The sequence below is a fragment of the Manacus candei genome, unplaced genomic scaffold (genome assembly GCF_025592945.1).
Source record: "Manacus candei isolate 608988 ecotype Guabito, Panama unplaced genomic scaffold, ASM2559294v1 h1tg000014l, whole genome shotgun sequence".
In the NCBI taxonomy this organism is placed as follows: Eukaryota; Metazoa; Chordata; class Aves; order Passeriformes; family Pipridae; genus Manacus; species Manacus candei.
Genome location: NW_026138062.1, coordinates 53,414,925 through 53,431,797, shown reverse-complemented (window position 1 = coordinate 53,431,797; position 16,873 = coordinate 53,414,925). Strand labels below are relative to the sequence as shown.

Below are 16,873 nucleotides of genomic sequence, written 5' to 3'. Positions count from 1 at the left end.
TCCATGTTAATGCTGGCACTTAAGGTAAATTACTTGTTAACTTGAGATTGCCTTGTCCTACATCACAATGTGGTCACAGGTTGGAACTGAGAGCAAAAATAACAAGCAGAGAGAACGTAAACAAACACAGCAACAAGAGCAAGATACAGAAAATCAGATGAAAGAGAAGACAGCAAAATTAGGTTTTATAAATGGATCCCAGCTCATTCGGAGCTTTAAAGTGGATCTGACTGTCCTGGTGAGACCATCAGGCTTCAAAACTCAAAACAGAACAGCCTTTACTGGAATAAAAATAAGATAATTTGATTTTTTTAAACAGAGAAAACTTCAAGCATGCAAGTCAGGAAGCACAGAAATAAATATATAGCTCATACACAACTCTTCCCCACCCACTGTGACCTTGGTTGCAATTAAGCTGATGACCTTCTGAGCTGCTAAAATTTTGTGCTTACAGTCTATTGCCTAGGAGATTGTTTCCATACCTCCACAGCTTGGATGACTCCTCCCCTACAGCTGCCCCTCTTCTTAAATTGCAGTCCTCAATTCCATCAGTGATTCCCTACCCTACAGCATCCTGTAGCTTCTATTAAATAATTTCTTCTTTGCATATGCTCAAAGACTTTCCAAATGAAGAGGTGTCTCACTGGCGGGGTAGAGAAGTGATTGTCTTGTCTTAGAATAAACCAAGAACAAATCAAATAGGCACAGTGTGTATACAAGTGCCAAAAAGTTAAAGAAAAAACTAATAGTGGACTGCTGAGAAGCAGAAAACTTTTTATAACTGGACCGTGCATCCAAAAGCAGCTAAAGTCAGTGAGAACTAGCAAACATTTAACTGTTTGAAGTGGATTCAGTGGATTTCTTATTTTCTAGGATAATAATTTTGCATGACAAACATTCTCTGATGTAATTGGCTTGAAGACAGTTTTAGCAGAAAGGACCAAAGAACATCTAGGAAATACAGATTTATTAGGGATGCTTCTAAGCTAGTGAATTTCTTTTTATTTCAGCACAGATAATCTACAGCTTGTGCCTTTCTTCCCCTTCTCTCTATAGATTGCCTGTTGCATAGGTAAAATTCATAATTGCACATTAGGTCTGTCAATCATGCTATTACACAGCAGCATGACTGACATCACGAGGGTGGAAAGAAAGTGCAGTGATGAGCTGCACAGAGCTGGGCTGCCACAGGCTGTGCCAGGGCTCCTGGTTTTGAGTCGGATTTGGCTAATTTCAAGTGAAGAATGCTGCCTCTTATGTAAGCCATGGCCAACTAGGAAAATGTGTGGTCAAAGCTGAAAGGTTTAGGAAGAGGAATGGCTTATGAAGTAAAATTATTTGGACTGAGTTGAAACGGGAAAGTTTCAAGGACATGTTTGTGGTGAGCTTGAGCTGGCGTTGGTCAAGAAGAAGAGAGCGTAAGTATGGACAGAGTATCTCCAGAAGGCCGTAGCTAGGATTAGAGATATGCAAGAAAAGAAATAATGTATTTAATTTTCTTGGTATATGTTCAACTTTCAAAGTCTTGAAAAGTAATTTCTTTGAAGTCCTATAATCTATAGATATCTCTGAAAGAGTGATTACATTACATAATTTAGGGGACTTAAGGAGCAGACTGGTTGAAAAGGACAGTCCTAATTTTTTACATACTGGAACTAGTGATCAGGAAGCTTGATGCAAGAAAAAAAATTAATTTTTCAGCCAGCTCAGCTCTCCATTCCAGGTGATGAACAGCCACGTGAATATTAGTAAAGAAGTGGTCAGGAACACACCTAGAAATGAGGAAAGGGACTGTCTTTTCTGATTGCAGCAGAGACATAATCAACCATAACCCTTTTCTCAGTAACATGTGAGTCTTGCTTACATTTCAGACTTCCACCATGATTAGAGCAAGTGCTGTGAACTACTTACAAGAATTCCATGGTTGCCAAGTACTAGTTGTTGTCTGTACAAGTTTATCCTGTCCTGTCTCAGGTAGCCGAGACAAATGGTGTCAATATAAAAGTTATAGCACAGATTGTATTATCATTGCCATTCAAGATTTTTTATATGCCTTATTTACTATGTTATACTAGTAAATCTTAGTTTTGACTAAGCTTCCTGTTTTCCTTCTCCTTCCTCCATCTAAATGCAGATACCTATACAAAAGCACCTAATCATCCAGCACAGCTGAGGTCTTGCCTGTTTCCCATAAAACAATCCCTGGTGGTAATATGAGATAAAGACTAAGGTAAACAGAGGGAAGATAGTGTTTCTCTTGGCAGACTGAATAATAAATCCATCACAAATGAGGGCAAAGCAATTCCCCTGCAGCAATAACCTTTCCTGTTATCACTGGCTGCTGATACAGGGATGATAGTGAGAGTCAGCTGACATTCACTGGACTCTCTCCCTCTTTTATCAGTCCTTTGCTTTGACTTGTAGGAAGGTGCTGGGGTAAGGGAAGAACTGCATCAAGCAAGTGCATCCAGGTTGAAGTACTGGGCCATTCTTGGCATGAAGGCTGCAGAAAGTCTTTTCTCTGTGGAACTTATTAAACTAAAGCTGCTGCATACTTACCAGCAAGAGCCTATTTTGACTGTCACAAGGGAAAAAGTGCAAGAAGTACTCCAGGGCCATGAAGCAGAAACAATCTCCAGATGTCAAAGAGAGAGGAAGCCTAGTATTTCCAGTTGATGACAAAATAAGTCAGCAGAAGAAAGTGCAGGAAGTTGCCCATAAATGGCATTACGTCCCAGAACTGGCATTTAATGTCCATGCCATCTAAAAATATAAAATATTTTTATTTATTATAAATAAAGCTGGAACAGGAGTCCAAGAAGTGGACATAGATCAACATAAGAAGCTGTTGACCGAAATCAGGAATGGTGGAGAGATAATGAGCCAACGCAGAAGAAGATGCAGAGGATAAACAGTGGAAACTATGCTACCTTTCATTCAAGTTGAGAACAGAAATTAGTTCTAGGAGCTGCTAAACTCAGACTGTTTATGAGAAATTATAGATTTTTGGATGCCATGTTTGTTTGTGTAACAGCATTGCTCACAGTCCTGCTCGTGCATTATTAGGTGTTCAGAGTCAGCAATAAACCCTAAGAGTATCTTGGTATCTTGTTCAAACACTGCCCTTGGTCTGGGGTGTATATCAATTTTTACCCATCTGTATCACAGACAGATTTTATTCCACAAATAGCGTTATGTCTATAGAATATTTTGATATGGATAAGTCAGTAAACCAAAAAAAAGCAGAGATGGTCCTTGTGAAATTTTTCAAATCCCATTCCCTCTGCTGGTTGTTCTTGCATCAGGGAGAGCATTGCTGCTCTCTGACAGGTGCACTGACTGGCCTGGGGACCTTTACTTTGCAGGAGGAGGACAAATATCTCAGACCACAGGTTTTGTGCACCACAAGGACGATGGGCTCATACAAGTCTGCAGGCTCCTCAGACACATTGTGCTGAGGCATAAGCTGTGCCACCTGCTGAAGACTCGTTGCCCTGGGAAGAAGATGCAGCTTGCCATGGCAAATGGCAACTTGCCATGGCAAATTACAACCTCATCTTTATCAGTGTTCAAAGGGAGAAGGTGATTCAGAAGGTGTTGCTATGGTGCCTCCCTGTACCATGAGGACCACAGCTCTGGCTACAGAACTGGCTGGTATACAGCACTGCTGGTACCAGTGGCATCACCACTGCTGGCCACCAGGTTCCTTTCTCCCATTCTCTCTCCCTCCAAATGAAACTGCTCAAAATGCTGTCGTTAAACCCCATGGGATGGGGGTAAAGTCTCTGTAGGTACACAGTATTCTTTTGGCTTTGGGCAGGAGGGTTCCCCACTGCCTTCCTGCAGGAGATCTTCACCAATCTAAGTGCACTTTGTGGCAGGACCACTTGGACAGACATGTCTGTCTATACAATTTCACACTGTTTTGCCACACTCATCATTACAATCCTGTCCGGTCTTGACCTATAGTCTTGTACACTGAGGAACATGATCATTGCACTAAATCAGCTGCTGCACATTCAGATCTGCTTAGAAGTGCTTTAATGTCTTTAATATCTGTGTTCTGATACCAGGTCTGCAATGTCATTTTTATTGAGACGCCTTCTTCAGCAGTCCTCAGACCACAGGAGTGTTTGGAGCCAGCTGTGAATTTTTATTCTGCCCTGCTGACAGAACTGCACTGGAAACAAGAGGCAGATATCATCAAGACGGCAGGAGGTCAGCACTCCCTAAAGGACTCCTGGTACACTCTCCAACCAGATAATAATGCTTCTTTCACCTATATCCATGTGGAAAGAATCAGTCTGAGCTGCTCCTGACTAGACAGAACCTGCATCTTGCACAAGAACATCTCATAGACAGCCTCTGGCACCTAACTGTTGTCCTTCCCAGATGACCATCCACTCTCCATAAGGGCTGCTGTCACTTCTTGCTGGCCTGATGATCATTTTAAAATGGGCATTATAGGACCTATGGAAAGACAGGTCCAAAGGCTTTGAAAAATGGCATGTACCTGATCATCTTGCCATACCTACACATAGTGATGGCTGCCAGCAGAAGGATATGGCAAACATGCAGTTGTATTAAGAGGTTTTGGAGCTGGATGGGTATTTGCCTTGTGATCCATCATTTTACAGTGAATGTTGGCAGAAGTAGAATAAGGTGTAGAATTTGGAAGTTTGATTGTCCTGACATGTTGGGTTTTTTCTTGCCATTGCTGCAGCTCCTCTGGGAAACAGATCATATCATACATTTCCTCTACACCCTGAAGAAAAAGAAGGTTCTAGGAAGTATATCACCTGCATTCTGGCAGAGAGCAGAACTAATTTTAAAAATCTGAATATTTAGAAGGTTATCAGCACACTTTGGACTGAAGATTTAGGAGAGAATCACGCATGCAAAAGCATTTTTTTCTTCAGGCTGTTTCTATGAAGGATAGCAAAGTTACAATAATTCTGTATCCTCAGGTGCAGGGCAGATCAGAGTCTGTGAACAAACAAATTAGACATAGAAAGCAAATATGGTTCAATGCAAATGAAGTACCAAAACAGGAACCAAAGCAGGTACACCTGCTTCTCCAGACTGATTCCTGCAGCTGGTCTGTCCCTCCTGTACAAGGTCACTCTTCACAACAGTCTGTAGCAAGAAGCTGCATTAACAAACAATTTTCTCATCCTTTCATAGGTTTTGAACAATCATGTGACTGAGAGGTGAACAAGACGAGTTGATGGAAAACCAGTTGTCTTGATGGTTTGGATTTCTCTTCAATCAATGGCCTGAGCTAATTTAACATTACAGTCATGGACATTAGACTAATCAGGACAGGGGCAATAGGAAAGCAAATCCAAAAACAGAGGGAAGAAAATAAGTCTATCCCTTTTCACAGATACTTGACATCAGATAATATCACATTATATTATATTGTAAGACTTCACCCTGGGAAGCATAAAGAGTCAGCTGATACACTGTTATGGAATCAGCTATGTCAGTCCTCCACATTCAGTAGCAAAATGCCATCAGCTGATGATTGTTCATTCTCTTTAGACAAGATCCCTTTACTACAAACCCAAGCACACTGATCTGGGAAAGTGGGAAAAAGGAGGTAAAACCCTACACATACAAAAAGGGGTTGTGTTGGAAGTGGAAACCACTAGAGGTTCTGAAAGAGTCAAAAATCTTTGCGGAATGATTTAGAAAGGGTATGTTGGAATATCTAACATTACACTATTTGCTACGTAGCATTCAAGCAGTTTCCCACAGCGAAGGAACAGTAAAAGTAGAGAATAAGGATGACATAGGGCAGCTCAGGGCTGTAGCTGAATGGGGAGTGAAAGGTACCATGGGGAAGGACTACTTCTTGCAGATATTCTGCCTGTTTCTGGGCCCTTGTGGTGAGGGGCTACAAGCCAGGATGGAACAAGACACTCTACCCAAGCTATGCACAGAAAAGGCTGCCTGTCACACTGTACACTGGCCTAATCAAAAGCTAGTAATATATCAGACCTTGATCTTCTTAGTCTCCCTTGTTCCACATCTCCAGACAAAGTGTCGAGTCTGGTCTTTTATCTTTTGGTATAAGGCAGCTAAAGAAAAAAAAGAGAACTTTTCTGCAGTCATGGCATAAGAGTAGTTGAGACTGCTTTTGAAATATAGCTCAGTTAAAGAAGAGAGAACACACAGCAATTCAAGATTTTTCAGTGTGGCCCGAACCTTCACAGCTGTCCCAAAACTGTGAGCAGCATAAAGAAAGGACAGTCACATTCCTTTCCTTGCACTAGCTTTGATATTTCTGCTCTGAGCATTGTGAAAGGTAAACTGACAAAAAAAATATTCATATCCTCATGCTGTTAACTGCTCAGCTGTGCTCTGAGTGAGTTCACTACAGGTTAGAGGAGCAGCATGTAAGTACCAGGCTATTCATGTGGCTGTCAATATATCATGTCAACTACAAAGTACATGCTCATGTGCAGCACTAAAACATACATTTAGGGAAGAGAACTTTGTTTAGCCTTTGCTTCATCTTCCCAAGAGAAAGATTTCTATGTACCTCTGGAATAAAGTTCCTACCCCACTCTGTCTGTTTCTTCTGTCACTACTCTGTGGCACAGCTGTGATAAATTTAGTGCTGCATTTGCCATTACTTGGAAAAGCTTAGGTGATCCTGCAGCTCTTTTGCCCTATGAGCCTGAAGCATTATGGACTTCAAACTAATGGAAATGAGGTTTCCAACATGCCCTATTTCTATATGAAAATGGAACTAAAAGCAGCCTACCCTCAGTGCCATGTCCTCTATCTCTGATAATAAACTTGATGCCAAGCAGCATTAATATCAACTACCTCTTTGGTCTGGATAAGGGCTAACAGTGTTGTTAAGGAATTCAGAAGAATAAAAATGGCTGAAGAATTGTACAAAGACTTTAACAGGATGATTGAGCAATAAAATCACAGAAGTCAAAATAAATCTAAAGTGATTACTCTGAGGAGGAACAGACATTCTAGCTTTGCATACACCAGAATCCTCCAACTGTTGCTATTTAAGCTTTTACTATTTAAGAATAAGGTCTTGGGGTTACGCGGAATGGTCATGATAATGATTCTCTCAGCATTTATTTAGAATTACAGGTTAAGAAGTAGGAAAATAAGACTGAACTAAATGCAATGTGCAACTACATCTGAGTAATGTTTGCCTTTCTGTTTCTCCCAGTTTAAAAAAGAATACAATAGAACTGGAAGAAGTTTCAGAGGATGGTCAAAATTATGGAATAGCTGCTGTATGAGGAAGAGTTAAGTAGATTTGAACCTCCCAGGCTGAAAAGGGCAAGGAGATCTGGACATGAATAAAATAACAAGTGATATGAAGAAAGTGAACTGAGAAGATTTGTTTTGCTGTATCTCAGGAGGTAGGGTCAGTTGTTCAGAAGGGTCAGTTCAGAAGAACAACAACAAAAAAGTTGATCAAAAATATTCACCTTGTTCTACTGAAGTCAGAATTTCTTGGAATTTAGATGCAGGCAAAGAGTTTTAATTTGCTTCTCCATAATAGAAGTAAATGACAGGTTTGTGTGAATCACTTAACAATAAGGGTAGACAAGAGAGTTCATTACAGATGAAGAATTAAAAATACATTCTGCATCATATTTAGAAGACAATAATCTTGTAGACCAGTAGCTAACTTGCACTGCGGTTCCTCTGAGTACTTTAGTTAATTACAGAATCACAGAATATTTGAGCTTTGGATGGGACACGTGCTGTCTTGTCCAATACCATGCTCAAGCAGTGTCAACAGAAGCAGGCTGCCCCAGGCTATGTCCAGACAGCTTTTGAATGTCTCCAAGGATGCAAACTCTACAACCTCTCCAGGTAACCTGTGCTAATACTCAGTCATGCAAATCCTCTTTCTTTATGTTCAGACAAAAATTCCTATTTCAGTTTGTGCCATTTCCATCTTGTCCTGTCACTGGGCACCAATGAGAAGAGTCTGGCTTCACCACGTTCAGTCTTCCATCAGATGACAAGACCTCACCTGAGATTTCTCTTCTGGCTGAACAATTCCAGCTCTTTCAGCCTTTCCTCAGATGTGAGATGCTCCAGTATCTTCATCATCTTTGTGACCTTTTGCAGAACTCTTTCCAGTAGCTCTATATGTTTTTTGAACTGGGGAGCTCAGAATTGGACACAGGACTCCAGGTATGGCCTCATCACAGCTAAGTGGAAGGACAGGATCACCTCCCACAGCCCACCAGCAACGCTCACCCTAATGCAGCCCAGGATACCACTGGCCTCCTTTGCAGCAAGGACACACTGCTGGCTCATGTTTAACTTGGTGTCCACCAGGACCCCCAGGCCAAGCTGCTTTCCAGTCAGTCAGCCCCCAGCATGGATTGGTGCATTGGATTGTTCCTCCCCAGGTGCAGGACTCTACACTTCCCTTTGTTGAACTTCATGAGATTCTTCTCTGCCCATTCCTCCACCCTGACAAGGTCCCTCTGAATGGTAATGCAAATTTCCAGCATATCAACTGCTCATCCCAGTTTTGTATTATCTGCAATCTGCTGAAAGTTTACTTAGTTCCATTATTTAGGTAATTAATGAAGAGGTTAAATGTACTGGATCCAGTATTGACCCCTGGGGTACAGTGCTAATGAGTGGCCTCTAGTTGGCCTTTGTGCTACTGTTCACAACCTTTTGAGCCCTGCAGTTCAGCCAGTTTTAAATCCACTTTGAGGTCCACTTGTCTAGCCTAATTTTCTTCCTGAGGATGTTGTGGGAGACAAACGCATTGCTAAAGTCAAGATAAACTAGTCCATTGTTTTCCCTTCATCCACCAAGCTGTCATCAGATCACTGAAGGCTATATGTTGGTTAAGAGTGATTTTCCCTTCACAAATCCATGCTGGCTACTCCCAGTCATCTTCCTGTCCTTCATGTGCCTGGAAATGGTTCCCAAGATGAGTTGCTCTATCACCTTTCTGGGGATTGAGGTGAAGTGGGCCAGCCTGTAGTTTGCTGGACTTCTTGTCCTTTTTGAAGATGAGTGACATTTGTTTTATTCCCATCCTCAGTAACCACTGTGAATCCCTATGATCTTTGACAGATAAGTGAGAGTGGCCTTGCAATGAGATTGACCAACTCCCTCATACTTGTGGGTGCATCCCATTAGGTTCCATGGATGTGTCCATGTCCAGTTTGTTTAAATGCTCCCTGACCTCAACCTCTTCCGATGAGAGTCCTTGCTCTTTGTCATCTGGTCCCCTGACCATTTTGCTGTTGATATGCCTGTAGAAGCATTCTTGTTGCCCTTTATGTCCCTCACTAGATTAAATTCCAGATGAGCTTTGGTTTTCTTAACTTCATCCTCACACACTGGGCTGGTGTTTCTAGATTCCTCCCAGGTCACATGATGCTGCTTGCACCTTCTTCTGTCTGAGTTTAGTCAGGAGCTCCTTGCTAATTCATGCAGCTTCCTGCTGCCTTTGCTTGATTTCCTGCTCAGCAGGATGGATCATTTCTGAGCTTGGAGGAGATGATTCCTGTACACCAACCAGCTCTCTTGGAGCCCTCTTCTCTTCTGGGCCATATCCCATGGGGTTCACCCAAGCAGATCCCTGAAGAGCTAAAGACTTCTCTCCTGAACTCAAGGATTGAGATCTTGTTTTTAGCCCTTCTCTCTTCTCAGATCTTGAGGCTGTCCTGGGCCTTCACACCCCTGACCACTCCTTTCTCCTTTGTAAATATCGGGTCCAGCAGAGAACCTCCTCTTGCTGTAGCCTTGATTATCAGTGCTAAGAACTTGTCAATGCACTTCAGAAACCTCCTGCATTGCTTGTAAACATGAGGCTCTTCCAGTTGTCTGAAGAAAGCCTCATCTAATTCTGAAATCTGTTTGGAGGAATGTGATCTGTACCCAGGCTGAGTACATTCTCAATACTGGGTAAATATTTTTCTGCAGCTGTTAAAAGCAGTAAATTCTTTCTGATAGTAAAATATTTTGTAAGCTTCTGTGAGGGGTCTTCAGGCAAATTCTGTTCTTCAGTGTCCCAGTGGAGATTTGGATAACTCCAGGTCTCAGGTTATAGACATCCACAGTCACTATAGCAGTTTACACCGTATCAAAGAATATGTATGCTAGACTATACACAGTTAAGACTAATTGGACTAACTTTAATCTGAAACAAACCTATGGGTGCACAAGATTATGTACTTAAACACTGTGTTTCTTCACATCACCAAATCAGAAAACAACATACCACATGTAATTTGTCAGAGTTTTTAGACCTACAGATAATGGCTTTCTTTGAAAATGTGCAGGTGCCACTCACACTTGCATTATCAATGCAATAGATACAGTGAAGGTGCTTTGTATTTTTATGCACTTTTAGAATCCACTCTCAATGCTGATAGTTGATAAGCAAACATTCCTGATCCATGGCCTTTTATAAATATGTTATGGAAATGGATGACTGTGACTCCCAACATCCACTTGGTTCCTTTATGGACACATAAGAATCAATTTCTTCACCAGGAGGCAGGAATTTGTCGTAGAGGTACATGGCTGAGTTTTAACAAAGTGAGCAAATCCTTTAACCCTCCCTATATCCTTATCAATGTCAAAAGACTAAAGTGTCTGTTGCAGTCACAACTCACGGAGGATCTCTTTGTTAGTCCTATGTTCAATGTGAAGAATACAAAAACATAACATGCTTTCTTGATGCAAAGAATCCACAATATAATCTGGTTCCCCAAAAAGTCCTGTGTCACTTAGTAAACACTAAATAAGCAGATTCTGTCTGATAAGGTGCTCTCCAACATTATTAAGCTATGTTTGTTCTCCCTCTGTGTTAATGAGTTAAGAGTTATCGTTTATCATGCAGGTATGTGGAAGCTGTTCCATCAAAACTGACAACAGCAACTTACTGCTGCTTTGCTAAAGCAAACATTGAAAAAATAACTTATTTTTATGTAGCGTTTACCACCAGTTTCTCTCCAGCATGCCCATGTTTTTTGCTGTGATTTCATGGAGATTCACAACAGTAGTCGAGTTTACCTTGGGGATTTTTATTTGCTGTACATTTCAGTATTGATGAATTATTTCTCATTTACCATACTTTGTATGCCACCTGCTGTACAGCTTGGGCAGCAATTTCTGTATTCCACTTGCCCCTCTACTGCCATTGTTGAGAACTATACTAGCAACAGGTCTAACTTCTTTTAATGTCAGGAGTTCTAGTACATGGTCTTTCCATACATACACCCTCGGCCACAAACTCACCTGAAATAATTTAATCTGCTACATTGCCAAATTAGCATATATCAGCTGTCAAAACAATTATGTACTTTCTTTGTCCATATATTAAAGCTTAAAGCATATAGCTACCCTATTAAGTTTCAAACAAATGTGGGATGCCCCCATATGCCATTTATACACAAGCAAGTTTTCTTACTTTTTACAGCACAAGATCAACAGCAAGGTTTAAATTGATCAGCATGCTACCAGCCCCTGGGATTTATTTGTTTGGGCAGGAGGTCTGTACCATTCATGGAAAAGCTTAAATTTTGTAGCATTATAAATAAGGGATATGTAGCTGGACAAAATCACTGAAGTATATTCTTACTGCTACTGTGCTATAATTGTGACAGCTTTCTCAGGAACAGACAACTGCAGTGCTGAGGGACACCACCACTGCTATCCCACTAGCTCCTGGTGAGAGAGCTCCTGGTGTGAGAGTTCCACTTTGTACCTGGACACTTCAGGTGGTTTGGAAATAACATTTTAAAAAGTACAATTCTGTACACCTTCCCAAAAGAACCAAATACCTGACTGATGCTGGAAATGTGTGAAAAAATATCTTTCTGCAAGTAGCAGAAAAGGCCCCTTGCACCCCCTGCCACGATGGTGCTATCCAGGGCACAGTGTTTGCAGGGAAGCTGCTCCTGTGGGGCTGTAACTGCTCCTGCGGTTCAGTACAAGGACAACGTGGGCAACAGCCAGGGAAGGCAATGACGAGCGGCAGGAAAAGTCTTTAGTACCATATCTCTTGCATGTGCTACTCACCAAACTTTCTCTACGGGAAAAAGCATTTAGGTCAGGAATATACAGCACTAGTGTGCAGCTGTGGGTGTCACCTTGGGAAGTCTTGCCTGGATTGTTTTCTGGACAGGTTGAAGGAGCTGGGTTTATTCACCCCAGAGAAGAGGCTAAGGGGGATCTATTTGCTGTCTGCCATTACCCAGAAGGAAGGTATAGACAACACAGAGCCAGGCTCTTCTCAGAGAGGCACAAAGAAAATGCAAGAGGCAACAGCCATGACTTGAAACAAGGAAAATTCATGACCAAGGAGGTTGGACAGGATACTGCCAGAGTTCCCTTCCCATCTAGATCTTACTATGACTCTGGTTTTTTTGCTTTGATAGAAACAAAAACAAAATAATGGCAGGCAAACTTCAATTATTAATAGAACTATGGAGACCACACCTGCTAGCAATACAAACTGGAAGTGAGAGAATTTCCTCAGGAATATGCTAGGTCTCACAGCAGAGCTTATGGCCACAGCAAAATATATCAAAAAAATTCCTAGGTAGGGCAGCTCTGCACATCTCTCCCATGCAGTGATGGACTGAGTTAAAAATTCCTATTTTTCTTTTCTACTGTCACAGTCAGCAGCCTACATCTTGCCATGTACAGCTTGGCCCCGTATTCATCTGCATCTTTTGTCCTCTTCAGCTTTAGAACGGGCAATAGAAATCTGCACAAATGATCTTTCTCATGACCTCAGTTCTCCAGGTCTCTTCTGCCTTCTCATATTACTTTCTGTATGATTGACAACATCTTCAAAAAGAAAAAGAGGAGAGAGGAGTTGTGGAGAATCCCCCCTCTGCCTTGGGACAGCACAGGGAAAGGGTCACATGGGATATTTTTAGAACAGAATCCAATGGCAGGGATGTGAGGAAGGCACAGAGAAAAACACAGCTGTGAAACCTAACACTTGGCTTCACAGATATTGAGAGCAGGAACGGCAGAGAAACAGATTGAGGAGACGCAGCAGAAGACAAGTGAGGAAAAAGTATATGAGGATAACAAGAGAATGGTAAAAGAGTAAGTGACAAAGAGGCAATGAATACCTGGGAAAGAAATGGCTAAAATAGATTATTGGAGAGGAATGGGGAAAAAAAAAGCCAGGAGTGGAAAAAATTAATAAAGTGGCCATATTATATAAATAAGCAGAGATACTTCAATCATAGAAGGGATCTAAGGACAAGAAATGGTCAGATGACTCATCAGCACTCTCATGTAGACCATTTGTGACCTTGACGGCTGACCAGCAACTACTCACTCTACCATATCTCCTCATCCCAAAGTATAAGTTACTTCACAAGTAACTTAGGTTACAGATTGTGACACTGTAATACATTTTCTAAATCAGAGGAAAATAGAAATCATTCCTACAGTCTTTGAAGTCAGGCAACGACCTACTTTCTCTCTTTTACTACTGATCAGCATGCCCAAAGAGCAGCAATTGCTTTATGTCTGATGTCTTAAAATTAATGTATGCCGCATTAGTTCAGAAGTGCTCTCTGCTATTGTTCACTCACTAAACAAGAAAGAACTAACATGACTGAGAATACAGAGTGAAGAGAGGTAATGATGACACTTGAGAGGAGCCTGCTCCTAAAGATAGCATTTAAGGTGTAAAATTGCTAAGATACTCAAATCCTGAAAGTGTCTGGTATCCACTTAAGGCAACTACATCCAGAATTACGATCCCTTTTTCACTTGCTACTTAATCCTTATAAATGCTATTAATTTTTCTTGTTTTGAGAAATAATTTATTCTTCATTGAGATTCAGCGCCTACTTAACACTAATGCTTGGATTATATCCAGCAACTAGCTACTCTCAGTAATTAGCTGCTACTCTGCCTATGATTCCTGAGGACTTGAATATAGATGGTCATTCTCAAAGAATTCCCAACTTTACAGTCATCTCTTACGAAACAGGTTGTAGCATGGCTGCCTCCTTATCACAAAGCTTATCTGGGACTTGAATTCAATAAAGAACTGATCCTTTTAGGTTTACCTATGCAGATACCTCAGGAATCAAACGGCTACCATTTATTACCCTATCCTGACCTGTCCAGAAGCCTAAAAGAACTCTCAATGGCAAATATTTGGGATGAATTTATGAATAAATTAAGATCATGTAAGACATTTTCTTTCTTTCTCTCACTAATAGCTATTCAGTAATATACAAATATTTTGTCAAAGACTTGCCTTCGCTCACATAATACAGACCACGATCTTTGAACTCAAGAAATCTAGTACTAGTTGTGTCTTCCCACATTCAAGAAAACTCTCATTAGTCTAAATACTCTGACTGGTCTAGTTCTACCCTAAAGAACCTAAAACTGAAAACTGTAGATATTCATGAGTTTGTTACATTTGCAGAAGAAATACAGCCATTTTATCCAAATAGCATACTTGCTATTTCTGCATCTTTTGCTGTCCCATGCTCTCTTCTTTACCACTGCTTTTGTTCAGGTTTTTATTATTTCCTTACAGTTCAGTGTCTTATGCAATCATTACAAGTTTGTTTACTATGCAAACAGGTCACTGCAGTCCCATTACGTTCTATATTAGGCTCAGTCTCGATGACCCAGTGTTGGTACCACTCACTCCGAACAGTGAGGATGATTCTTTTTTGTATTGGACAACAAAGTCAGGCTGCCAGAGATGAAATATATCATGATCCAGCCTTTCCACTGCAATGATTGTATCCTTCAGCAATATTAATACTTTATATGCGATAAATAGGGCTCTTAGTAAAACATTGTTGAGCTGAGGGCATATGCTTGTGATATGCCTATTTGGAGCACTCAGAAATTTACATTCATTACATAACTCTGAATTTTAAATCAATATTTCAGTCATAAAGGGCTATATGGTCACAAAGATCATACAGTTCTTCATTCATCTGTAAGGCACTATGTCCTACACAAGAGTAGTGTTCAGCAGCAGAGAATTTTGAACTGAAAGCTACTCTCTTGTTCTTCAGCTCAGCTTTCTGCTCCCAAAGACAATCACACCTTCTCCTTAGTAAATCAGATGTTCTAGAAACAGAAACCAGAAAGTGTAGCAACAGCCTTCATTCAAATATCTATAAACAAAAGCAGTACAAGACCTTACTTGGATGTGCCCAAGAGATACCATAGAGCAACAGGTAAAGTCTCCATCTTTCTTTTCAGTAGCTTAAAGAAGATGAGATTGCATACTTTCCTCAGCCTCAACACAATCTTATTTGTCTCTAAACACTGCTACCAAAACTTTGCATGCTCAGGTCACTATTCGTTTTTAGAGGCTGGGATTCCCTTCGTGCTGCTCCACAGGCAATCTAGAATGTATGATGCTACTTCTCACCTCAGTGACCAAAGTGGCTTTTTAGACACAGTACAGGCTGCTACCTCCACTTGCCCAGAAAAGTGTGAGGACTTACGAGATGCAATGAATCTTAGTTCTCCTAGTTGGTGGTAACTCTTTAAAGTATTTAAAGCAGAAACTGGTACAACAGTTCATATCCAAATACCTATAAAGCAAAGCAGTGCCTGACGCCAGTTGGATATGCCCAAAAGAACAACATGTTCCATGCTCTCACAGCACCTGTTAACAGCCACTATGGCAGAATCCTAACCACATCTTCTGGGAGCTGCAAGGAAGGGCAGGGAAAGGTTTCAGTGTCTTATCTGTGGTTGTCTGGAAAAAGGAAACCCATTCACAACCAGCAGTTGAATTTATATGCATCTCTGCAGAGTAGGCATTGCTACAGCCCTGAGTCACTCCAGCACCTTTTTCCTTGTCTGGTGATGTAAATTTTTCATCCACGTGGATCAACTCTCATTTTCATACTGAGCAAAGGAAAATATGGCCTCGTTCTCTCTTGGAGGAAGCCACTACTGGAACAAGTGCTCAGGTAGATCTCTCACAGAGTCTGTCTAATGCAAACAGGGAAGGATATTTGTAGGCAAAGAAAGCATTGAGCCCCTTAAGCAGAGAACGGAAGCCAGCTATCATGTAGGAAACGTTCTGTCCTGCTGCAGGTATTGTACTCACCAGTGTTTGTTGGTATCTGAACGCTTTTGTTGGAGAGGCATCCCCAGTCATATCCCCAGCAACCGTGTCCTGTGGGATTAGGGTTTGTTCAGGACAATGTCTTCCTATCTGCCACCCACAGCAGAATCATGGAGTGAAACAGGCACAAGGCTTCAGCTAAAATCCCACAGAGCACCCTGAGAGAGAAGGTTACTGGTGAGGGAAAGACAGAGAGGGAGAGTGTAACCAGAAACTCCCTGCCCCCTCCTGTTCAGTCTGCTTGGACACAGCAGCCGCTTCCCTGCCTTAATCTCTCTCTGCTGACCTGGCAATGGGACAGCTCAGTAAATTAACAGGAGGTAACATTTCCCTCTCCTCTCTCAGGCAATGTCATTCTTCACTGCATTTGGAAAGGGTAAGGGGGACCATAGACAGAATAGGTGCTGACAGCAGAGAGAGACTAGGGATGAAAAGGGTGGAAAAGAAAAATTACCAAAATTAGAGACAAGAGAACCATCCTGCAACTTAAGCAGGATTATTCCTACAACTCGTTTCAGGGACAACTTTGTGAAGTGTCAGCATCTGAGAGGGGAAGTATTCCTAGCTGGCTGTGGAAGAATATTCTTCATATAAACTACAAGCTGTCTTCACATTTAACGTAATTTTTCTTAAAGCACATCCATTATTGCTCGTTACCTCACCATGAATAAGCAGCCTTCCTCACAGTCTTAGTACCTTCATCCATGGGCATAAACAACACTCAGTGTCTTTTTCATCCAGAATCACAGAATGGCT

General features: G+C 41.3%; 1 protein-coding gene across 1 annotated transcript in view; it reads right to left on the bottom strand.

Moving 5' to 3' along the window:
* The window catches only part of CLCN1 (chloride voltage-gated channel 1), a 57,461-nt gene extending 41,140 nt beyond the window's left edge, over positions 1 to 16,321 (bottom strand). Inside the window, exon 1 of the mRNA XM_051780702.1 lies at positions 16,100 to 16,321. Coding sequence (XP_051636662.1) covers positions 16,100 to 16,150 — 51 coding nt within the window. The 5' untranslated portion in view covers positions 16,151 to 16,321. The remainder of the gene's footprint in view (positions 1 to 16,099) is intronic.
* Positions 16,322 to 16,873: the final 552 nt, after the last annotated feature.